At 58.5% G+C, this 22,947-nt stretch overlaps 3 protein-coding genes across 4 annotated transcripts; 2 read left to right on the forward strand and 1 right to left on the reverse strand.

Moving 5' to 3' along the window:
• The first annotated feature begins 3,476 nt into the window (after nucleotides 1–3,476).
• On the forward strand, nucleotides 3,477–5,564 carry LOC122435775 (translation initiation factor IF-2-like). The gene is made up of 3 exons (XM_043459862.1): nucleotides 3,477–3,654; nucleotides 3,704–4,293; nucleotides 4,407–5,564. Exons 1-3 carry the CDS (start codon nucleotides 3,477–3,479, stop codon nucleotides 4,470–4,472), a joined length of 834 nt encoding a protein of 277 aa, XP_043315797.1. The 3' UTR covers nucleotides 4,473–5,564.
• On the forward strand, nucleotides 3,679–20,048 carry PLXNA3 (plexin A3). Of its 2 annotated transcripts, none has more exons than XM_043458962.1 (33): nucleotides 3,679–3,826; nucleotides 5,577–6,197; nucleotides 6,562–7,101; nucleotides 7,705–7,887; nucleotides 9,719–9,847; nucleotides 9,918–10,018; nucleotides 10,302–10,425; nucleotides 10,510–10,666; nucleotides 10,744–10,843; nucleotides 11,000–11,114; nucleotides 11,232–11,432; nucleotides 11,606–11,702; nucleotides 11,834–12,024; nucleotides 12,104–12,249; nucleotides 12,339–12,459; nucleotides 12,563–12,699; nucleotides 12,787–12,957; nucleotides 13,334–13,427; nucleotides 13,520–13,759; nucleotides 13,838–13,981; nucleotides 14,061–14,295; nucleotides 14,382–14,524; nucleotides 14,626–14,882; nucleotides 14,988–15,054; nucleotides 15,148–15,294; nucleotides 15,394–15,553; nucleotides 15,652–15,755; nucleotides 15,956–16,052; nucleotides 16,279–16,469; nucleotides 16,774–16,943; nucleotides 17,469–17,681; nucleotides 17,890–18,040; nucleotides 19,012–20,048. In XM_043458962.1, the coding sequence occupies exons 2-33, from the start codon at nucleotides 5,604–5,606 to the stop codon at nucleotides 19,105–19,107; spliced, it is 5,616 nt and encodes a 1,871-aa protein (XP_043314897.1). In that variant the 5' UTR covers nucleotides 3,679–3,826; nucleotides 5,577–5,603; the 3' UTR covers nucleotides 19,108–20,048. The 2 variants fall into 2 exon arrangements, with proteins under 2 accessions (XP_043314897.1, XP_043314898.1); XM_043458963.1 differs by having other exon boundaries at nucleotides 14,668–14,882.
• Nucleotides 20,049–20,806: 758 nt separating this feature from the next.
• Nucleotides 20,807–22,399, reverse strand: LAGE3 (L antigen family member 3). The gene is made up of 3 exons (XM_043458477.1): nucleotides 22,161–22,399; nucleotides 21,716–21,844; nucleotides 20,807–21,562 (listed from the first exon to the last, which is right to left on the reverse strand). The coding sequence occupies exons 1-3, from the start codon at nucleotides 22,382–22,384 to the stop codon at nucleotides 21,448–21,450; spliced, it is 468 nt and encodes a 155-aa protein (XP_043314412.1). The 5' UTR covers nucleotides 22,385–22,399; the 3' UTR covers nucleotides 20,807–21,447.
• Between the last annotated feature and the right edge of the window lie 548 nt (nucleotides 22,400–22,947).

The raw sequence follows: 22,947 nt of genomic DNA on the forward strand, positions 1-22,947 counted from the left end.
AGGGTAGTATTTAGGGATTAAGGGGTAAGCTGTATGCAACTTAGATGTAGTTGAGAAAATATTTTCATTATAATTTGTTCAGAATATCAGCCTCATAGGTTTTTTTCTTCTTTTACTTATTTGTTTTTGGCTGTGCTGGGTCTTTGCTGCTGCACGGGCTTCTCATTGCAGTGGCTGTTCTCTTGTGGAGCACAGGCTCTAGGGTGTGTGGTTTTCAGTAGTTCCGGCTTCTGAGCTCTAGAGCACAGGGCCAATAGTTGTGGCACATGAGGCTAATTGCTCTGAGGTATGTGGGATCTTCCCGGACCAGGGATCAAACCTTTGTCTCCTGCATTGGCAGGTGGATTCTTTACCACTGAGCCACCAAGGAAGCCTGAGAAAATATTATTCTAATATATGAAATAAAAATATATGCACCCACAAGAGACAAAGAGAATGAGAAAGCAAATGAAACAAAATATGAACTCTTGGTGAATGTGAGTTAAGGGTACATGGGAGCTTTCTGTACATTTCTTATAGCTTTTCCGTAAGTCTGAAATACTTTCAAATTATAAAGTTAAAAAGAAAATGCCCACTTCTATCCAACATTTGACTGGAGAGTGTTCAGTTCAGTCACTCAGTCGTGTTCAACTCTTTGCAACCCCATGTACTGCAGCACGCCAGGCTTCCCTGTCCATCGCCAACTCCCAGAGCTTGCTCAAACTCATGGCCATTGAGTCAGTGATGCCATCCAACCATCGCATCCTCTGTCATCCCCTTCTCCTGCCTGCAATCTTTCCCAGCATCAGGGTCTTTTCCAATGAGTCAGTTCTTCGCATCAGGTGGTCAAAGTATTGGAACTTCAGCTTCCGCATCAGTCCTTCCAATGAATATTCAGGACTGATTTCCTTTAGGATTGACTGGTTTGATCTCCTTGCAGTCTGAGGGATTCTCAGGAGTCTTTTCCAACACCACAGTTCAAAAGCATCAATTCTTTGGCGCTCACCCTTCTTTATGGTCCAACTCACATATCTCTACATGACTACTGGATAAACCATACCTTTGACTATACGGACCTTTATTGGCAAAATAATGTCTCTACTTTTTAATATGCTGTCTAGGTTGGTCATAGCTTTTCTTCCAAGGAGTAAGCATCTTTTACTTTCATGTCTGCATTCACCATCTGCAGTGATTTTGGAGCCCAAGAAAATAAAGTCTGTCACTATATCCATTGTTTTCCCATCTATTTGCCATGAAGTGATGGGACCAGATGCCATGATCTTCGTTTTTTGTATGTTGAGTTTTAAGCCAGCTTTTCCACTCTCCTCTTTCACTTTCATAAGAGGCTCTTTAGTTTCTCTTCAATTTCTGCCATAAGGGTGGTTTCATCTGCATATCTGAGGGTGTAGCCAGGGCAATATAGTCAGGCAGATTGGAAGAAGTAAAACTATCTCTATTCTCAGATGACATAATCTTGTATATGCAAAATCTTACTACATGTGCTGGAAAAAACAGTAGAGCTAATAAATGAGTTCAGCAAAGTTGCAGGAAGAAACATCATTACACAAAAATCAATTGTATTTCTATACCTGAGCAGTGAAAATTCTGTTTTACAATAGCATCATAAAGAATAAAATACTTAGGAATAAATTAATAATAGAAATAGCAAGACTTCCATATAAAATAGGTACTACCATGTAAAATATTTTACCTATTTTACTTCCATGTAAAATAGGGAGCCAACAGGAATTTGCTGTATGGCTCAGGAAACTCAAACAGGGGCTCTGTATCAACCTAGAGGGGTGGGATGGGGAGGGAGATGGGAGGGAGTTTCAAAAGGGAGGGGATATATGTATACCTATGGCTGATTCATGTTGAAGTTTGCCAGAAAACAACAAAATTCTGTAAAGCAATTATCCTTCAATAAAAAAATAAAAAGAAAAGGAAATTCACATAAACCATCAAAAAAAAAAAAAAAGAAATGCAAGACTTGTACATTGTAAACTAGACAATATCACTGAAAGAAAATAAAGCAAACCTGAATAAATGAAAACACATTTATTTAGTCAGGGTTCTCTGGAGTAACAGAACAGGATACACACACACACACACATACACACACAATTAATTTTAAGGAATTAGCTCATGCGATTGTGAGGACTGACAAGGTGGAAAGTCCAAAATTTACAGGGCAGGTTGACAGGCTGCAGATTCAAGCAGGACTTCTACATTACAGTCTGGAGGCAGAATATCTTTTTTCCATGGGAACCTCAGATTTTGCTTTTAAGGCCTTCAATCGAGTGGACAAGATTCACCCACATTATGGAGTGTAATTTAAAGTCAACCGGAAAAGAAAAAAAAAAATAAAGTCAACCAGTTGTTGATGTTCACCACACCTACGAAATTTCTCCAGAGCAACAGCTAGATGAGTGTTTGATTAAATAATTGCCAACTATAGCCTAGCCAAGTTGAAATTAATACACATGAATTCATCATCACAACATCCCAAATTCATGGATGGAAAAAATCTTGTTAAGATGTTGTGTGCCTGCATGCTAAGTCGCTTCAGTTGTGTCTGACTCTTTGAGACCCTATGGACTGTAGCCCACCAGTCCCTCTTGTCCCTCTGTTCATGGGACTCTCCAGGCAAGAACACTGGAGTGGGTTGCCATTTCCTCCTCCACAGGGGTCTACCCAACCCAGAGATCTAACTCACATCTCTTATGTCTCTTGCATTGGCAGGTGGGTTCTTTACCACTAGCACCATCTTGGAAGCCTTGTTAAGATGGCAACATTCTCTGAATTGATTTACAGATTGAATTCAATCCGTATCAAACTTCCACTGGCTTTTTTTTTTTTTTTTTGCAGAAACTGAAAAGTCCATCCTAAAATTCACACGGGGTGAACTGATGGCTGGCTAAAGGGTACATAGAGATTTATTTTGGGGGTGATGAGAACGTTTTGGAATCAAACAGGAGTAATGGTTGCCCAACTTTGTGTGAATATATTAAATGTCATTGAATGTTACCCTTTACATGAGGGACTTACATGATAGATGAATTATAGGTCAATAAAGCTGTATAAAAAGAAAAGGAAAAAGGAACCAAGGGACTGAAAATCTCCAATTCAGGGCCACTGGGGACGGGGCCAGGTAGTAAAAGCCGACAGCCTCAGTCCTCGTGGATGTTATCAGACGCAGGCCCTCCGGATTAGTGGACCTTCTCCGGGAGAGTGTCCTGGGTCAGGACCGCGAGTCCCGAGCTGGTGTGTGCCTGTAGGATCCTGACCGGAGTGCGGGGTGGGCGGGGACGGGGCGGGGGGGTTGCTGCGAACCGGCAGCAGGTGGCCTTGGGCGCGCCTCCGAGCGCCCGGGAGGCGTCTGCGCGACCCCGAGGCCCGCGCGCACCCCTGGCCCGAAGGGGGTGTGGCGCGGGCGCGCGCGGGTCCCCAGGTGGCGGGAGGCGGCGGGCGGAGGGGCGCGCGCCCTGGACGCGGCCATGTCGCGAGTGGAGGGGAGGGTCGTATCGCTGCGGGGGGTAGGGGGGAACCCCAGCCGCTCGCCGGGGGCTGGAGCTGCGCCACTGGGCCTCTCCCGTGGCTCGGGGAGAGGCAGGCCACCCCCGGCTGCGAGCCCTGACGCTCGGCCCTCCCTGGGCACCCCTGCCCGGCGCGGTGGTACGGTCCGGATTTAAAAGGCCCCGGCGGCCGCGGGCTGGCCCCAAAGTGTGGGCGGCGGCGGCGCGGGCGCGCGGCGGCGGGGGCGCGCGAGCGGGGCGGTGTGGGGCTCGAGGGCGCGTCCACGTGGCCAACGGGCGGCCACCCGGAGCCGGCGGCCGCGGAGGGACAGGTAGGTGCCTGCCACCACCCCCCGCCCCCGCCGCCCGTGCGAGGCCAGCCTGCTCATCTGCCCCGGGGTCGGGCATCCCCGGGGGTCGCCTTGGCCTTCCAGGGGTCGGGCCCTGCCCCCGCCTTCTCCGGCGCCCGCCCGACTGGTCCTTCGTGCTCGGCGCCTCGGCGGCCAGCCCCCTACCCGTGGGGACCCTTTGTGGTGGAGAAGCAGCCCCGGCGCCTCCGTCCACTGGGGGGGTGGGCGGCGGGGGGGGGGCGGTATCCCTGGTTGGGGGCAGGGCAAACCGGGCCGGCAGAACCGTGCGGGGCATTGGGGAGCGGGTGCGGGAGCCCTGTCTCTGCCAGTGTCTGCCCGCATCCTCGGGCTCCGCAGGGCTGGCTCAGAGAGGCTCGGTTGGCCAGAGGCTCCCGCTTCCAGGCTGTGCTTTGGAGCGGGCATTTGGGCTCCACAGCGTGCCTCTCCAGGTATCCCTCCCGATCCGTCCCGTTCGCCTTCTTAGGCTTGTATTCCCGTGCGCTGCAGAGGAGGTGAGGGTGGCATGACGACCCCCGCTTCTCCGCCCTCCTTTCTTCTCCAGCTCTGGCATTCAGGGTCCAGGATGCGGACCTTGACAAAAGAGCCTGGGAGAGCCGAGCGGTCTTGAGCTGAAACTTAGCAGTTCCAAGCTGGGTCTGCTCCTGGTTCTGGCAAATGCAATCCCCCCCACCCCGTTTCTTCTGGGCTGCCTTGGTTTGGTTCCTCGCCACCCCCTCCAAGGTGGGGTAACTTGTGTCTCTCTTGGGGCTTGGGCACCGATAGGGGGGCCCTGAGCCCTGCCCTGTTGGCTGCCACGCCACGGCTCTGCTGTCTTGGCTGCCTGGAGCTGGGTGTGGCCTCGGGGTGAAGACCCAGCCAAGCCCGGTGCTGCTCCTGGGGTCCCCCGGTTTGTCTCGCCAGAGTCTCAGCCAACCCTGCCTCTCCCCTTCACCAGCTACCGTCTGGCTTTGGAGGGGGCTGCGTGCACCCCTGCCCTGGGCATCCATCCGGTTGTGCCTGGGCAGAGCCTGACGTCTGTCTGTCTCTGTGCATTGCTGCGGGGGCCGGCACCACTCGGCTTTTGTGTGGCAGCTTGTAGCCCAGATTGCAGGCTCCCGGTCAGCCGGCAGACAGAGGCCCTTGGGGCAAGGAGGCAGCTGGGGCGCGGAGGGTGGATTGGTGTCCCTGGGTGCTGTCTGGGCTCAGGCTTTGATGCCTCAGACCTCTGATGTCCTGACACCCCAACGTCCCATTTGCCATCGTTTTCTCACTCCCTTGTCTCCTCCCTGCCCCCCCTCCCCAACTAGGGTGAGAGGCAGCTCCGTGGCCTTGAGTGGCCCGCGGTTGGGTTGCGCCTGTGTGTGGCTGGCCACCCTCGGGCCTGGGATCTGCTGTTCGGCTTCTCCTTCCTGGAGGGCCTCCCACCCTGCCTCTCCCAGCATCTGGCGCCGTGGCCCGCTTGGGTGTGGCCCAGCTGAGGCGAGGCCTCCCGGCTGCTTGCCAGCAGTGGGTGGGGGGTGATTGATGGCCCCCAAGCCTGCCTGTGCTTGTGGCTCCCTTGTGCACCCTGGCGGACGCCCCTCCTTTCTCCCAGCTGGGGCTGCCATCTGGGGCCCTGGTGCGGTGGCAGGTGACCGGCCTCCACCCTCTGGGCCATGGTTCTGGGCCGGCCAGAGGCCCGAGGCCAGGCCGGGGGGTGGGCCTGTGACTGGCCCCTGCTGTCTCTCTCCAGGCCCATCCCCCAGGACAGCCACCAGCCATGCCCACCATCTTCATCCTGCTGTTCCTCCTGGCTGCCGGGCGGGCCCTGGGCAGCCGCAGGCCCTTCCCTGCTTTTTCAGTGACGGACACCTCGCTCACCCACCTGGCTGTGCACCGGGTGACCGGGGAGGTGTTTGTGGGCGCCGTGAACCACATCTTCAAGCTGGCGCCCAACCTGACTGAGCTGCGGGTCCATATCACGGGGCCTGTCGAAGACAATGCCCGCTGCTATCCGCCCCCCAGCATGCGCGTGTGTGCCCACCGCCTGGCGCCCGTGGACAACGTGAACAAGCTGCTGCTCATAGACTATGCGGCCCGCCGTTTGGTGGCCTGTGGCAGCATCTGGCAGGGTATCTGCCAGTTCCTGCGGCTGGACGACCTCTTCAAGCTGGGTGAGCCCCACCACCGCAAGGAGCACTACCTGTCAGGGGCCCAGGAGCCGGACTCAATGGCTGGCGTCATCGTGGAGCAGGGCCAGGGGCCCAGCAAACTGTTCATAGGCACGGCTGTGGATGGCAAGTCCGAGTACTTCCCCACCCTGAGCTCCCGAAAGCTCATCCGGGACGAGGATGGTGTGGATATGTTCAGTCTGGTGGGTGAGCCCCACCCCTGGCCGTCAGGCGTCCCCTGCCCTCCCCTCCCTTTGCCCCCCTCTGGAGAGCCAGGCCCTGTGCCCTCCTGCCTCCACTGCATCCTGCCTCTGCCCCCGGAAGAGACCGGTTGGTCCCAGATGGGACAAGCTGCTGAGGATGGCACGGCGGGCCGGGTCATGGCTTGCCCTCTGGAGTCTTTCTGGCATGGGGTCCTGTGCATGCATGGGTGGGGGGTTGTGACAGAAGCCCCTTAGGGACCCTGTTGTGGGGTTAAGGCCAGGGCGTGTGGCAGGGGCCATGGATGGGGAGGCCACGGGTGGACCCTGGCCTCATCTCAGGCTCTCTCCCCCACCTGTTCTGTAGGTGTACCAGGACGAGTTCGTCTCCTCGCAGATCAAGATCCCCTCGGACACGCTGTCCCTGTACCCAGCCTTTGACATCTACTACATCTATGGCTTTGTGAGCGCCTCCTTTGTGTACTTCCTGACGCTGCAGCTGGACACCCAGCAGACACTGCTGGACACAGCGGGCGAGAAGTTCTTCACGTCCAAGATTGTGCGCATGTGCTCAGGAGACTCCGAGTTCTACTCATACGTGGAGTTCCCCATCGGCTGCTCATGGCGCGGCGTGGAGTACCGCCTGGTGCAGAGCGCCCACCTGGCCAAACCCGGCCTGCTGCTGGCCCAGGCCCTGGGCGTGCCGGCTGACGAGGACGTACTCTTCACCGTCTTCTCTCAGGGCCAGAAGAACCGGGCCAGCCCACCGCGGCAGACCATCCTCTGCCTCTTTACCCTCAGCAACATCAATGCACACATCCGGCGTCGCATCCAGTCCTGCTACCGTGGGGAGGGCACGCTGGCGCTGCCCTGGCTGCTAAACAAGGAGCTGCCCTGCATCAACACTGTGAGCCCCTGCCCACCCCCCACCCCGCCCCTCTGCAAGGCCCTCTGCCCTTTCCCGGGTCTGCGGGGCCAGCCCTGGTGGTCACCTAGCAGCCAGTAGGCTGCTGGCCTGTCCCAGGCTCGACAGGCCCACTCACCTGGGAGATGCTCCTCTGGACCGTCTCGGGAGTGACAGCTTAGCCCAGAATCCCCCACCCCCTGTGATCCCCTCCCTTCCTTTGCAGATTCTCTTTCCTCGCCAGCCTGCCTCCCTGCCAGTCCTCTGGGTGGGCACACTCTGTTTGTGGACCACTCCCTTCCTCTTCCTGCCCCTCTGTCCCCAGCTGGCTCCTCCATCTCTATCTTGCGGGTGCCCCCTCACATTCTGCATCAGTGGCAGCCTCCCAGGCCTTGCTGTCTACTCCCCACTCCTGCCTGCTCTCCTTCCTCCAGCTCCTTTCTCATCCCCCCATTTCCTGTGGGGTCCTGGGACTAATGGTTGGTTGGTCTTGGCTAGCAAGGAGTGAGTTCTGGGTCCTCTTCCCTGCCACAATGTGGGATCTCGCAGCCGACGTCCAGTGGGTGCCCATGAGCTGACCTGTGTGCACCCCTCCTATTTCACCAGCCCATGCAGATAAATGGAAACTTCTGTGGGTTGGTGTTGAACCAGCCACTGGGTGGCCTACACGTGATTGAGGGGCTGCCCCTGCTAGCTGACAGTACCGATGGCATGACCAGCGTGGCCGCCTACACCTACCAGCAGCACTCTGTGGTCTTCATTGGCACTCGCGGTGGCAGTCTCAAGAAGGTGGGCACCAGTCTGTGGGCATCAGGGCAGGCTGAGATGCAGAATGAGGGGTGGGGATAAGACTGTGCAGGCAAGCCCTGTGCGCCCCTGTGCCACCCACGCTCACTGGTGCCACTGCCTGTTGTGGCCTGAACCACTGGCTTCCTGTGGCTGACCCAAGCCTCTGTCCTTATCTCTGGGCTTCCCTGCCAGGAGAGCAGGAGCCATCATTGCTGGGTCCTCCTTGAATGAAAAAGGAAAGGAAAGTTAGTTGCACAGTTGGGTCCGACTCTGCAATTCCACAGACTGTAGCCCACTAGGTCCTCTGTCCATGGAATTCTCCAGACAAGAGTACTAGAGTGGGTTTCCGTTCCCTTCTCCAGGGATCTTCCTGACCCAGGGATTGAACCCGGGTCTCCTGCACTGCAGGCAGATTCTTTACCAACCAAGCTACTAGGGAAGCCTCCTTGAATGAATGAAGGAACAAATGTGAACCTGACTGCCTTTGCCATCTTGTCCCCTGATAGGCCCAGGGGTTGCTTCTGTTTCGGGGCCGGGAGCTCTGAGGTTTTCTAAAGGGACAAGGAGCCAGACCAACTACCAGCTTCTCCTCGTGCTCACCTGGGAGATGTGGGCCATTCCTAGGGAGGTCTGGAGTGTCCAGGGAACTCTTGGGGGCCTGGTCTACTCCCCTCCAGGTCCTTTTTGTTACATTTCTCACAGCTTTATTGGGGTATAACTCCTGTGTCACACTTCTACCCTCATATAAAGCATCTCTGTGATTTTGGTACATTTGCAGAGTTACACTGGCATGAACACTACTTCGTTCCAGGGTATTGCCATCATCCCAAAAACCCCTTCCCCTATAAATCTCATCTTTTCCCCGTGCCCAAACTCTACAGTCACAGTTCAGTCACTCAATCATGTCTGATTCTTTGCGACCCCATGGACTGTAGCATGCCAGGCCTCCCTGTCCATCACCAACTCCTAGAGTTTACTGAAACTCATGTTCATTGAATTGGTGATGCCATCCAACCATCTCATTCTCTGTTGTCACCTTCTCCTCCCACCTTCAATCTTTCCCAGCATCAGGGTTTTTTCCAGTGAGTCAGTTCTCTGCATCAGGTGGCCAAAGGATTAGAGTTTCAGCTTCAGTATTAGTCCTCCTAATGAATATTCAGGACTGATTTCCTTTAGGATGGACTGGTTTGATCTCTTTTCAATCCAAGGGACTCTCAAGAGTCTTCTCCAACACCACATCTCAAAAGCATTAATTCTTTGGCTCTCAGCTTTCCTTATGGTCCAACTCTCACATCCGTACATGACTACTGGGAAAACCATAGCTTTGACTAGTCGGACCTTTGTTGGCAAAGTAACCTCTCTGCTTTTTAATATGCTGTCTAGGTTGGCCATAGCTTTTCTTCCAAGGAGCAAGCATCTTTTAATTTCATGGCTGCAGTCACCATCTGCAGTGATTTTAGAGCCTAAGAAAATAAAGTCTGTCACTGTTTCCATTGTTTCCCCATCTATTTGCCATGAAGCGATGGGACCAGGTGCCATGATATTTGTTTTTTGAATATTGAGGTCTAAGCCAGCCTTTTCACTCTCCTCTTTCACTTTCATCAAGAGGTTCTTTAGTTCTTTGCTTTCTGCCATAAGTGTGGTCATCTCTGTGCCCTGTGAGCCTTTTTGGACTGGCTGTGACACCCCCAAGAGCCTCTAGGGGGCAGCCTTGGTGTCATCCTTCCCCGTCTGTCTATGATGGGACAAGGCTGGGCCCCTGGCTGCTGAAGAGCCTGCCCGGGTATGTGGGCTGCTGCTGTGGCATCAGGTGGCTGGTCTTGTGGCCCAGGTGCGGGTTGACAGCTCTCAGGAGGCTCACCTGTACGAGACGGTGCCTGTGGTGGATGGCAGCCCCATACTTCGTGACCTGCTCTTCAGCCCTGACCACCAGCACATCTACCTGCTGAGTGAGAAGCAGGTGGGCCCGGGGCAGGTGGCGGGGTGGGCCGGGGGCAGGGCATGGCACGTGCTAACTCAGCTGTGCCCAGGTGAGCCAGCTCCCGGTGGAGACCTGTGAGCAATACCTGAGCTGCGCAGCCTGCCTGGGCTCGGGGGACCCGCACTGTGGCTGGTGCGTGCTGCAGCACAGGTGAGGACCTGCCCAGCTCTGCCCATAGCTGGGGGCCATGGTGCCCACCCTCTCCCATGTGCCCACCCCAACAGCTGTGGACTCGTAGCCTCCCTCTCCCTCCTGTCCAACTTTCTCCCGCTAATGAGCAGAACCTCTGGCCCGAGTGACATCTCTCAGGCCCTCGGAGATGAAGCTGAGGCATGTGGTTGCCTGGCACCATAGGCTGGGCCGGCTGCCCCCTCGTCACCCCTTCCTGGCCCCCAGGGCAGCTGTGGGATGGGCCTGGCCTGACCCCACACAGGTGCTGCCGCCAAGGGGCCTGTCCAGGCGCCATGGCCCCGTATGGCTTCGCCGAGGCGCTCAGCAAGTGTGTCCAGGTGCACGTCTGGCCCAACAATGTGTCAGTGACATCGCCCGGGGTGCAGGTGAGGGGCATGGTGGGGATGTGGCAGGGGCGTGGTGCCCACATGCTGCAGTGGACCCTGCTCCAAGCCCTTGGCTTCCTGCAGCTGACCGTGGCCATGAGCAACGTGCCAGACCTCAGTGCGGGCGTGAGCTGTGCCTTTGAGGAAGTGACCCAGAGTGAGGCCGTCCTGCTGCCCTCTGGGGAGTTACGCTGCCCCTCACCTTCCCTCCAGGAGCTCCGGGCTCTCACCCGGGGGCATGGTCAGTGGCCGGGGCTGTGGGGGGTGGGGGGTGCTGTCTGTCCATGGCTCACACAGGGTGCCGTGGGCTCGCTGCAGGGGCCACCCACACTGTGCGGCTGCAGCTGCTCTCCAAGGAGACTGGCGTGAGGTTTGCTGGGGCTGACTTCGTCTTCTACAACTGCAGCGTCCTCCAGTCGTGAGTAGTAGCTGGCCTGCCCCCTGGTCCCCGCGTCTCTGTGGCTCGCTGTGACGTGGGTGCCTTTTTCCTTTGGCTTCCCGTGTGGCCCACGCAAGGGACAGTGAAGGTCCCAGCTTGGTCTCCTCTGTGATTTCTGAAGCCTCTCCCCTCCAGGTGCATGTCCTGCGTCAGCAGCCCTTACCCCTGCCAGTGGTGTAAGTACCGCCACGTGTGTACCAGCCAGCCCCACGACTGCTCCTTCCAGGAGGGCAGGGTGCACAGCCCTGAGGTGAGGCGGGCACTGCACGCGAGGGGGCCAGGCTCCCTGCAGGCTGGCCCCTGGCTTTGCCACCCTCCATCTTGGGGTTTTCTCAGAGCCTCCTCAATGCGGGGGTTTTCCCCTCAGGGCTGCCCTGCGATCCTGCCCAGCGGGGACCTCCTGATCCCGGTAGGCGTTGTGCAGCCCCTCACCCTGCGGGCCAAGAACCTGCCGCAGCCTCAGTCAGGGCAGAAGAACTACGAGTGTGTGGTCCGCGTGCAGGGCCGGCAGCAGCGGGTCCCTGCTGTACGCTTCAACAGCAGCAGCGTGCAGTGCCAGAATGCCTCGGTGAGGCCCACCCCACCTGTCTCGGGGGTTCGGGCTGTGCCCAGCAGACTCTTCAGGAAGCCTCAGCTCATCCTGGCAGAGGACCTTCTGAGTCTCCTCCTGGGGATTCCTGAGTAGGGTGGGGGGGTGGCCTGCGCACCTTCATGAGGGTCACACGGGTCCTTCTCCCCCAGTATTCCTATGAAGGTGATGAGTACGGTGACACTGAGCTGGACTTCTCCGTGGTCTGGGACGGCGATTTCCCCATCGACAAGCCTGTTACCTTCCGAGGTGAGCAGCGGGATGGGCTGAGGACCTCACTTCCTGGGGCAGCATAGGCACAAGCTGGGGCCGGGGTCCCGCAGGGGGACCCTTCATCAGGGCCGGTAACTGCTCCCCAGCGATGCCCTCTGTGCCCACAGCCCTCTTGTACAAGTGCTGGGCGCAGCGGCCCAGCTGTGGCCTCTGCCTCAAGGCTGACCCCCGCTTCAACTGTGGCTGGTGCATCTCGGAGCACAGGTGCCAGCTGCGGGCCCACTGCCCAGCCCCCAAGACCAACTGGATGCACCCGAACCAGAAGGGCGCTCGCTGCAGCCACCCTCGCATTGCCCAGGTCGGTCTCCCCTCCACCCACTGCCCTCTGGGCACCCGCCAACTCAGCTTACCCTTCCGCCTCCCATCCTGCTCCACAGATCCACCCAGTCATGGGGCCCAAGGAAGGGGGCACCTGGATCACCATCGTGGGTGAGAACCTGGGCCTCACCTCCCGAGAGGTGGGCCTGCGGGTGGCTGGCGTGCGCTGCAACTCCATCCCTGCCGAGTACATCAGTGCTGAGAGGTGAGTGCAGCCCAGCTGGTGGACACCAGGCCTCATCCCCCACTGGGGGCTGGCCTCTGGGGCCTGACCTTCCCTGACCCCACCCCCAGGATCGTCTGTGAGATGGAAGAGTCACTGGTACCCAGCCCTCCACCGGGGCCCGTGGAGCTCTGTGTCGGCGACTGTTCAGCTGACTTCCGCACGCAGTCTGAGCAGCTCTACACCTTTGTGGTGGGTGGGGTGCATACCCGTTTCCTCTCCCATCGCTTCCTGGGGGTAGTGTGCAGCCTGGCCCCCACTGCCTTGCCCTGCCCCTTAGGATCTCTTCTCCTAGACGCCTACTTTCGACCGTGTGAGTCCCAGTCGGGGCCCGGCCTCCGGGGGCACGCGGCTCACCATCTCTGGAAGGGCTCTGGATGCCGGCAGCAGGGTCATGGTGACCGTGAGAGATGGCGAGTGCCAGTTCATCAGGTGGGTTGTTTGGGAGCTGGGGCCTCAGGCCGGCAGATGGCAGGCAGCCCTGGGCCACCCTCTCCAAGTCCCCACTTGCTGATGCAGGAGGGATGCTGAAGTCATCGTGTGCATCTCGCCTGTCTCCACCCTGGGCCCGAGCCAGGCCCCCATTACACTGGCCATTGACCGTGCCAATATTTCCAGTCCTGGTGTTGTCTACACTTACACTCAGGACCCCACCGTCACGCGCCTCGAGCCCACATGGAGCATCATCAAGTAAGAGGGGAGGCTGGGGACCAGGTCTCTGAGCGCCAGTCGTAAAATTCCACCCTCTCTGAGCCTGAGCCCTCCTCAGCAGAGGGGAGCCTGGTTCCTCCATGACCACATGGCAGTTGGCACCCATTGGGTGACCCAGGGTTAGGGAGGCTCCAGGGCCACTGGGTTGGGAAGATCCCCTGGAGAAGGGAAAGGCTGCCCACTCCAGTATTCTAGCCTGGAGAATTCCATGGACTATATAGTCTGTTGGGTCACAAAGAGTCGGACACGACTGAGTGACTTTCACTTCACTTCCACTTCCAATGGGGAAAGTAGAGAGAGGGCCACATTCGGGGCAGTTGGGAGGAGCCCTGAAGTCCCTCACTCCTGTCCCTAGTGGAAGCACTGCCATCACCGTGAGTGGGACCCACTTGCTGACGGTCCAGGAGCCCCGGGTCCGGGCCAAGTACCGAGGCATCGAGACCACCAACGTGAGTGCCAGCTGCGCCCCCACCCCCATCCCACCCTGCCACCCTGCCTGCTGTGGCCTCAAGTGCTGGACTGCTTGCCTTTGTCCCCACAGACATGCCACGTGATCAATGACACTGCCATGCTGTGTAAAGCCCCTGGCATCTTCCTGGGGCAGCCCCAGCCGCAGGCCCAGGGCGAGCACCCGGATGAGTTTGGTTTCCTGCTGGACCACGTGCAGACCGCCCGCTCCCTCAACCGGTCCTCCTTCACCTACTACCCCGACCCCAGCTTTGAGCCTCTCGGTCCCTCTGGGGTGCTGGACATCAAACCGGGCTCCCACGTAGTGCTAAAGGTGCTGCTGGGGCAGGAGCAAAGGGCAGGAGGGCCAGGGTAGGGGGGAGCCCTGGCTGACTGGGGTGTCCATGTGCAGGGCAAGAATCTGATCCCCGCAGCAGCTGGCAACTCCCGCCTCAACTACACGGTGCTGATAGGGGGCCAGCCATGCGCGCTGACAGTCTCCGACACACAACTCCTCTGCGACTCCCCCAGCCAGACAGGCCGGCAGCCCGTCATGGTGGGTACAGGGCAGGGAGGCCACCAGGGCAGCCTGGGGCAGGCCTGGGGCTCGCCTCACCATGCGCCCGTCCCCGCAGGTGTTGGTGGGCGGTCTGGAGTTCTGGCTGGGCACCCTGCACATCACAGCCGAGCGGGCGCTGACCCTGCCGGCCATGGTGGGGCTGGCAGTAGGGGGCAGCCTCCTGCTGCTGGCCATCACTGCTGTACTGGTTGCCTACAAACGTAAGACTCAGGATGCCGACCGCACACTCAAGCGGCTCCAGCTCCAGATGGACAACTTGGAGTCCCGGGTGGCCCTGGAGTGCAAGGAAGGTGCCTGTGTGTAGGTGGGGTGCGGGGCAGGCCGCAGGGGCTCCCCACTCCTGCCCTGCTCACTCTGCCCCACCGGCCCTCCCCAGCCTTTGCTGAGCTGCAGACAGACATCAATGAGTTGACGAACCACATGGATGGCGTGCAGATCCCTTTCCTGGACTACCGGACCTACGCTGTGCGGGTGCTCTTCCCGGGGATCGAGGCCCACCCAGTGCTTAAGGAGCTGGATGTGAGTTCCACCCCGTCCCATACACTCCCCCGGCATTGTCTGCCCTTGCCCTGTCATCTGCAGGGTCACCTCTGCTCTCTGAGACGCCCTGTTGCCTCCAGACCCCCCCCCATGTTGAGAAGGCCCTGCGTCTCTTCGGGCAGCTGCTGCACAGCCGCGCCTTCGTGCTCACCTTCATCCACACCCTGGAGGCCCAGAGCAGCTTCTCCATGCGTGACCGGGGCACTGTGGCTTCCCTTACCATGGTGGCCCTGCAGAGCCGCCTCGACTACGCCACGGGTCTGCTTAAGCAGCTGCTGGCGGACCTCATCGAGAAGAACCTTGAGAGCAAGAACCACCCGAAGCTGCTTCTGCGCAGGTACTGGGTTCCACCCCCCAGCCCCCAGGCCAGCCCTGTCCTGGCCAGGCCCCACCCCTTGGGAGGCCCTTTCAGGCCAGGACCCCAGCACCCCTTTCTCTCCAGGACTGAGTCAGTGGCTGAGAAGATGCTCACCAACTGGTTCACCTTTTTGCTGCATAAGTTTCTGAAGGTGCACATGCTCACAGGGCAGGTGGTGGGGGCGGTAGGGTGGGGAAGCTGCTGGCCTGCCAGCAGTCAGCTGTATGCCTGGCCCTGCCTCCAGGAGTGCGCGGGGGAGCCGCTCTTCCTTCTGTACTGCGCCATCAAGCAGCAGATGGAGAAGGGCCCCATCGACGCCATCACGGGCGAGGCGCGGTACTCACTGAGCGAGGACAAGCTGATCCGGCAGCAGATCGACTATAAGACGCTGGTGTGTGGGGTTGGGGGGGGGGTGGTCAGGTGGACAGGGTGTCAGGTCTGCGGGGAAGCCTCACCCAGGACCCACCCTGTGGCCCCCCCACCCTCTCAGACCCTGCACTGTGTGTGCCCGGAGAGCGAGGGCGGCGCTCAGGTGCCCGTGAAGGTGCTCAACTGTGACAGTATCACCCAGGCCAAAGACAAGCTGCTTGATGCTGTGTACAAGGGCATCCCTTACTCCCAGCGCCCCAAAGCTGAGGACATGGACCTAGGTGAGGCCCCTGCCTTCTCCTCCTAGCCGCCCCCTGCACCTCCTGGTACCATGGCTGGTGTTCATGATCCCCCCCACTGAGCTGTCTGTGGCCCACAGAGTGGCGCCAGGGCCGCATGGCCCGTGTCATCCTCCAGGACGAGGACGTCACCACCAAGATTGAGTGTGACTGGAAGAGGGTCAACTCGCTGGCCCACTACCAGGTGAGGAGCTGGAGGGCCGGCCACCCATGACCAGTGCTCCTGTGGGGCCGCAACCCCGTGCTAGCCCCTCCCCTCCATCGCCCCCACAACATAGGTCCTCCTCTGGGAGGTGTGGGAGCTGCCCCACATACCCCCACAGAGTTGGCCTCTTGGCTTCTCAGCCTCCTGCATTGCCCCCTTTCTGTCACTGGTATCTGCAGGTGACAGACGGTTCCTTGGTGGCGTTGGTGCCCAAACAAGTGTCAGCCTATAACATGGCCAACTCCTTCACCTTCACCCGTTCCCTCAGCCGCTATGGTAAGTATCCTCGGTGTGGTGGCATCTGCTGGCCTCGTGCCCTTCCAGGCTGTGTCGGCCATGGTGGGGAACCCTTGCTCTGGGCAGGCAGCCTTCCTGGACCCTGCCCTCAGGAGGTCTGGGCTCTTTAGAGCCTAGAAGTGCGGGGCTCCTGGGATAGAGGGGGTGAGAGCCATGGTGATGGCTGGCCCACTGGCCTAAGGGGGCACACCATCCCCTGCCCCAGAGAGCTTGCTTCGCACGGCCAGCAGCCCTGACAGCCTCCGCTCTCGGGCGCCCATGATCACCCCGGACCAGGAGACAGGAACCAAGCTGTGGCACTTAGTGAAGAACCATGACCACGCCGACCACCGAGAGGGTGACCGTGGCAGCAAGATGGTCTCAGAGATCTACCTGACGCGGCTGCTAGCCACCAAGGTGCGCCTGCCCTGTGCCATCCTGGCCTTAGTGCGGGTCCCTTCTGTCCTGGACTTGGCGCTCAGGCTGGCCCCGGCTGCCTGGGGAAGGGGCCACTGGATTGTTCCAATGCCAAGGGGCTGTCTTAAGGCCTTGGCTATGGGAACTACCACCCTGAGGTCAAGGCCAAGTCTATCTGAGGGGTGTTGTTAGCCGGGCAGAGAAGTCCTACTCGCTGTCAGGCCTCTCCATCCCCATCTGTCCTGCTGTGGGAACATTTCCCCCTGGCTCCCTGTCAGCTGGTGCCCTTGCTGTGCCCCTGCAGGGTACACTGCAGAAGTTCGTGGACGACCTCTTTGAAACCGTGTTCAGCACAGCACACCGGGGCTCAGCCCTGCCACTGGCCATTAAGTACATGTTTGACTTCCTGGACGAGCAGGCCGACCAGCGGCAGATCAGCGATCCCGATGTGCGCCACACCTGGAAGAGCAACTGGTACCACTGTGCACTGGCCCTCCAGGCCAGGGCTGGGTGGGAAGAGGAGGCTTGGCTGGTACTTGGGGACCTTGGTCAGGGTGACAGTGGGGGCTGGGGGCTGGACTGCTCATCCCAGCAGGGGAGGATAGTGGCCTGGCATCGATGGTGCCACCAAGTAGGGAGAGCAAGGGTCTGTCACTCTGCCAGGGGTTTGGGCGGCTGGGATGCAGATAGTGCTGCCCGCACTCAGAGGTGCCCTTGACTGACTGGGCCTGGCTGCTCACCTGGTGATACCACTGGCACAGTGCAGAGATGCTGGAAGCCTGGTCCAGGGGGTGAATGTGTGTGTGTGTGTGGGGAACATTGAGATCACCAAGGCCAGAATGCCATTTCCTCTTACTTCTCACTGCTTGAAGTCAGGCCGAAAATTAAAGGCCGCTCTCAGTGTGTCATCTTGCCGCCTGTGGGCCTGTGGAGGTGAGCAGACAGGAGGGTGTGGCACGGGGAAACTGGGGAGCTGTGGGCCTTTGTCCCTCTGTCTAGCCTGCCCCTGCGCTTCTGGGTGAACGTGATCAAGAACCCGCAGTTCGTGTTCGACATCCACAAGAGCAGCATCACGGACGCCTGCTTGTCGGTGGTGGCCCAGACCTTCATGGACTCCTGCTCCACGTCGGAGCACCGCCTGGGCAAGGACTCGCCCTCCAACAAGTTGCTCTATGCCAAGGACATCCCCAACTACAAGAGCTGGGTGGAGAGGTGGGCCCCAGTGTGTGTGGGTGGGGGGCCTGGACACCCACAGGACAGAGCTACTGGGTGAGAGGGTAGAAGCTGGCCCTGCCCAGGCTGGCTCATATTAATGAAGGGCCAGCTTCAGGAAGGAGTCCCAGAGGCTGGCCTGGCAGCCAGGACAAGGGCTTTGACTTTTGCAGCAGATGCCAGCATGACTTCTTCGGGATCCCATTAGGTACTACCGGGATATAGCCAAGATGGCATCCATCAGTGACCAGGACATGGATGCGTATCTGGTGGAGCAGTCCCGTCTCCATGCAAGTGACTTCAATGTCCTGAGTGCACTCAGTGAGCTCTATTTCTACGTCACCAAGTACCGTCAGGAGGTGCGTGCCACCCCTGCAGGCCCCTCGAGTTTGAGAGTGCAACCAGTGGCAAAAGCAGGGGCATGATGGGAGTCAGGGGTACCAGCTCTTGGATTACTCACAATTCCTCCCACAAACAAGCCCTCAGGATGGCAAACGTGACACTCTCTGTAGATGTGGGGAGGTGAGGGCCCCAGGAGAGAAGCTACTGGCTGAAGCACCAAGTTCTGGTTGGGAGAAATTAAAGGGCCAGGAACACAGTGGGGGCCAGAGGTGGGCAGGGTCAGGCCACCTGCCTGATTTGTGCCTGGAACCTTAGTAGACAGGGAAGCCAGAGGGTGGGCTTCAGGACTCGGCTCCTGGTTGGAGATGAGAACCGGTGAACCTCAGCTGGACACGGGCCTGAGAGCCCTGAGCCTGGAGGAGCTCACCAAGGGGTTCCCCGGGCAGCTAGATGGACCATGGCCCAGGCACTGAGCCCTGGGGTCCTGGGACACTCTGACACGGCAGAGCAGAAGGGGAGCTGGCTGTGGAGTCTGAGGAGGGTCGGGAGGGACACTCCCCCCCAAGTGACACACGGGCCCGGATCACATGCGTGAGGACCCCCCGCCAGTTGTTAGGAGGAGTAATGGGCTATCGGGTGCTGCCCATGGTCAATGGAGATGAGGCCCGAGAAGGCCTGCTGCTTTGGATGGGAGAGGTCTAGGGTGGGATTGGGGGTCTGCAGGGGACGGGAAAGGGAAGCCTTGAGTCCACATCACCCCTGGACAGGGCTGCATCCTGGCCGTGGAGAGGAGGGACGAGAGTTGTGCGGTTGGAGGATTTGGGGTCAAAGAGGGGCTGTTCGAAGGCCACGTGCCCAGGGTCCTGGCCAGCAGGGAAGGACACCCTGAGGCCTGAGGGAGGGGAAAGCTTGCCCCGAGGAGCAGGGGGCTTGGCTGGGAGGAACGGCCTGCTGCCCCTGAGAGCCCAGCTCGGGGCCTTTTTCACAGGTTCTCAGCGCCCTGGACCGAGATGCCTCTTGTCGGAAACACAAGCTGCGCCAGAAGCTGGAGCAGATCATTGGCCTCGTGTCCAGCAACAGCTAAGGGCGGCCGACCCGGAGAGAAGGGCGCATCTCAGTCCTGAGACAGTCTCCCGTCCAGGGGGCGTCTCGGGCCTGGGTCCCGGGCTGAGCCCCAGATCAGGTGGCACCGGGCCAAGACACCCCCAGCACAGCCCGGGGCCCTTCATTAGTGCCTTGCTTTGGGCCCTGCATGGGGAGGGGGTGACCGGACCAAGCCCCCCACCACAGCAGCAGCAATACCCCCACCCTCCCCCTGCCCTCCTGCCCAGTCTGGTGATCACCCCTTGCTATTTATGCCCCAACCACCTATTTATTTAATTTATCTCCACTCACCTCTCCATCTGTAAATAAGCATTCCCCCTTACCCGCCCCCCCTGCCCCAGATGTCCCAACCTCACTCACATCCTCTCCTTGAGTCCTCCTGGCTCCCCTTGAGACAGGGTCAGCCTTGGCCTCACCTCTGGCCCTGCCCCTTCCCCTGGCTGCCCCCGCCCATCTCCAGAAGAGGACCTGGACACCAGCAGCACTTGGGATGGGCAAGGCACCAAAGGTGCCCTCAGACTACGGCACTGCAGCTGACACACAAGCCCGTCCAGACTTCTTGGGCTGGGCCTGGGCCTCCTCCCAGGCCATGTTCTCTGAGGCCTGGAGAGCTTGAATCAGCTCCTGCCAGGGCCAGACTTGGGCCTGGGGGCACCAGACTCTGCTCCCCTGGGCCCTGCTGCCAAACTCTGTCTGTGGGGTCTGCACGCCCCCCGGACCACTCACCCTCCGCTGCCCTGCCCTGCGCACACGCTGAGGGGCAGAGGTGGCAGTGCCTTATTCCTTTGTTCTTCTGCCTCCTCGGAGGAACCCGGCCCTGGTCCATGCTCCTACAAACCCGATTTGCCCCCCTTTTCTTTTCTGCATGAGATTTTCTTTGACCCTGTCATTTTTTTTCCTAATTAAATGTTGGGAAACGGAGTTGGCATGTGGCTTTGTTCTCGGGGCAGGTGGAAGCAGGTGGGGAGACTGTCAGACTCTGCTTGAGCTGGATGCCATCTACAGGAGGAAAAGTGACTCCTTGTGGGGTTTCTGAGGATCTGAGGTGGTCCAGGGCGGCCATGTCCAATCAATCAACGAGGCCGGGTGGTTCCACCTTTAAGACATGTTCAGAAGCTGCTCCCTTCTCCCCACCTCCACTGCCCCTGAGTGGTCCAAGCTGCCCTTGTCTCTTGCCTGGATGCCAGTCTCCCCATTTCTGCCCTGGCTGCCCTCAGCCTCTTCTCACCATGAGAGGCACCGGGACCCTGTTAATAAACATGGTGGCCCTTGTCCCCACTCTGTTCAAAATGGTCCAGGGCTTCATGGCCACCAAACACCTTTATGTCTGCCAACTCTTTCCTGTCCCGAGTGCATTGCAGTCATTGTGCCCCTGTGCAGTGCTGTGCTGTGCTGAGTCCCTCAATTGTGTCTGACCCTTTTCGACTCCATGGAATCCCACCAGGCTCCTCTGTCCATGGGATTCCCCAGGCAAGAATTATGGAGTGGGTTGCCATTTCCTCCTCCAGGGGATCTTCTGGACCAGGGATCAAACCCTCATCTCTTGCACCTCCCACACTGGCAGGTGGATTCTTTACTACTACACCACCTGGGAAGCCCCTAATGGTGACACTAATGTGGGGGAAACCAGAATTCTGGTGGGAGGGTATTTTATAGAGAATAATTTCACATACTTCAGATTGAGAGCTTTAAATATTTAACTAATTCTACTTCTTGTAATCTTAATCATTCATGCAAAGATCTATATACAAGCATTCCACTGAATCATTACCTATAATATGGCAAAGACTGAAAATAGTTTAAACATTCAATAATGATTTTGAAGAGTTTTTAGAAAAAAGTTCATGTTAGATGAGAAATACCAGGAAAAATGCTAAACTTGCACAATATCAAATATTATTGTTACATGTTTACTATGTAACTATAAAACTCAGAAAATGCTCCAAAATATTGACAGTAGCTAATAATTGAATGAGACAGGACCTATTCTCCTCCATTTCTTAGATTATCTTCACTTACACTGTACTACTTGACTATCTGAATCAGAGAACCCTTCAATCTAAGGACAAAGGCAAGAATTTTGAGGGTGCTATAGTTGAAAATAAACTCATCATACATCAATTTTATTTTCAGTAGTTAAGAAACATTTAAGCACCAAACAATGCAAATGGACCTTGAGCACCCAAGGGCCAGTACAGGCAAAAGATGAGGTCCCCATAATAACTCGGCAACTAATGCAGGAATCACTGCCCTAGTAAGGATGCACTGTCTAGGAAGGGCCACCAGGTCAGACCTTAACCCCCCTTTCCCTAGCCCTGGCTTAGCGGGCAACAGGGGGCCCAAAGCGCTGCATGGTTCGCATCACCAGAGAAAGCTGGTCCAGAAAGTTGACAATGGAGATTCGAAGGAGGCGGCAATCTTCAGCTCTCCAGCAGCTGAAAGTGACAGAAAAAGAAAATCAAGGTGGAGATGGGCCCAGCGCACTGCATCACCTCCATAAACGCAGCCCTTGAGTGTGTCCAAATAGAGCACACCCGGCGAGCTTGGTCACTTGCTACCACTTCCAACCAGCCCCTTTTCCAACTTACACCGCTAGGACACTGCCGCTCACTGTGAGCTCCTTCCCAACCGCCCCACGGTGAGGTTCGGCATCTGGGGCCAGGGACCCACGGGCAATCTCTGCCTCCAAGGCGGACGGGAAAGGCACGTTTAGGGTGCTGATGGAGACTCGGTTAAGGTACCACCCACAAGGATTTGGAGCTCTGGGCCTTGTCTCAGAACCGCTTCCAGCCCCTCCGGGTCACTCCTAGCCCTAACCCAGCCCAGCCACCCCGTTATCCCATTTCTCCCCCCGACCCAAGCCACCCCGGCCCATCCCCGCCTCCAGTCTCCCTTCAGCTCTCTATTCTCTGCCCGCCCCAGGCACCCCGGCCATTCCACTCCCCAACAGCCCCTGACCCGCCGGTCCGTTTGTCCCACCTCCCACTGCAGGCAGCCCCCAGCCCAAGCCGCACTGCCCCTCGAGTAGGATACAATACGCATGGTCGGCTTCCCGGCCTTTGGGCCGGGGACCACGGGTCTCTGCCCGGCCCCAAAGAGTGCTGGGCCGGCGCGACACCCGGAGCTCCGTGGTCTGCAGCGGAAGCAGCACCCGCGCTGCGGGGTCCACCCCGGCAACCCCCGACACCCCGCCGGCCCTGGCTTCCCGCGCCACCCGCCCGGCCGCCTCCGCCTGCGTCCCCGCCTGCCTCCTGCATGGCTGCCGTGCTCCGCCTCCAATTCCACCCACGGGCTCCAGGGCTCGGCGTCGCCCGCCCTCTCCGCAGGCGGCTGAGAAACTGCGGCTCCTTCCTGAAGCGCCGACCCCGCCCCGCCGCCGGCCCCGCCCCGCGCGTCGACCTCGCCCCACGCGCCTGCGCAAACAGGTCCGGTGGAGCCGGCCGGCCGAGGTGGGGGTCTCCGTTGGCCGCAGAGAAAAGAGTCTCCCTTCCACAGTTCCGGGCTTCCCTTGTAGCTCAGTGGGTAAAGAATCTGCCTGCCATGCAAGAGATCCGGGTTTGATCCCTGAGTCAGGAAGATCCTCTGGAGGAGGAAATGGCAACCCACTCCAGTATTCCTGCCTGGAGAATCCTATGGACAGAAGAGCCTGGGGGGCTATAGTTCGTGGGGTCGCAAGAGTCGGACACGACTTACTGACTAAACCACAGAGTCGGGCACGACTGAGCGACTAACACTTTCTTTCCCACAGCTCGGGCCATTCGCAAACTGTATGACTCGATTTTCGCTTCCCTTTTCTGTTCTCCTTCAAGTTTTTGACAGT

This window comes from Cervus canadensis, chromosome X (genome assembly GCF_019320065.1).
Source record: "Cervus canadensis isolate Bull #8, Minnesota chromosome X, ASM1932006v1, whole genome shotgun sequence".
Lineage (NCBI taxonomy): Eukaryota > Metazoa > Chordata > Mammalia > Artiodactyla > Cervidae > Cervus > Cervus canadensis.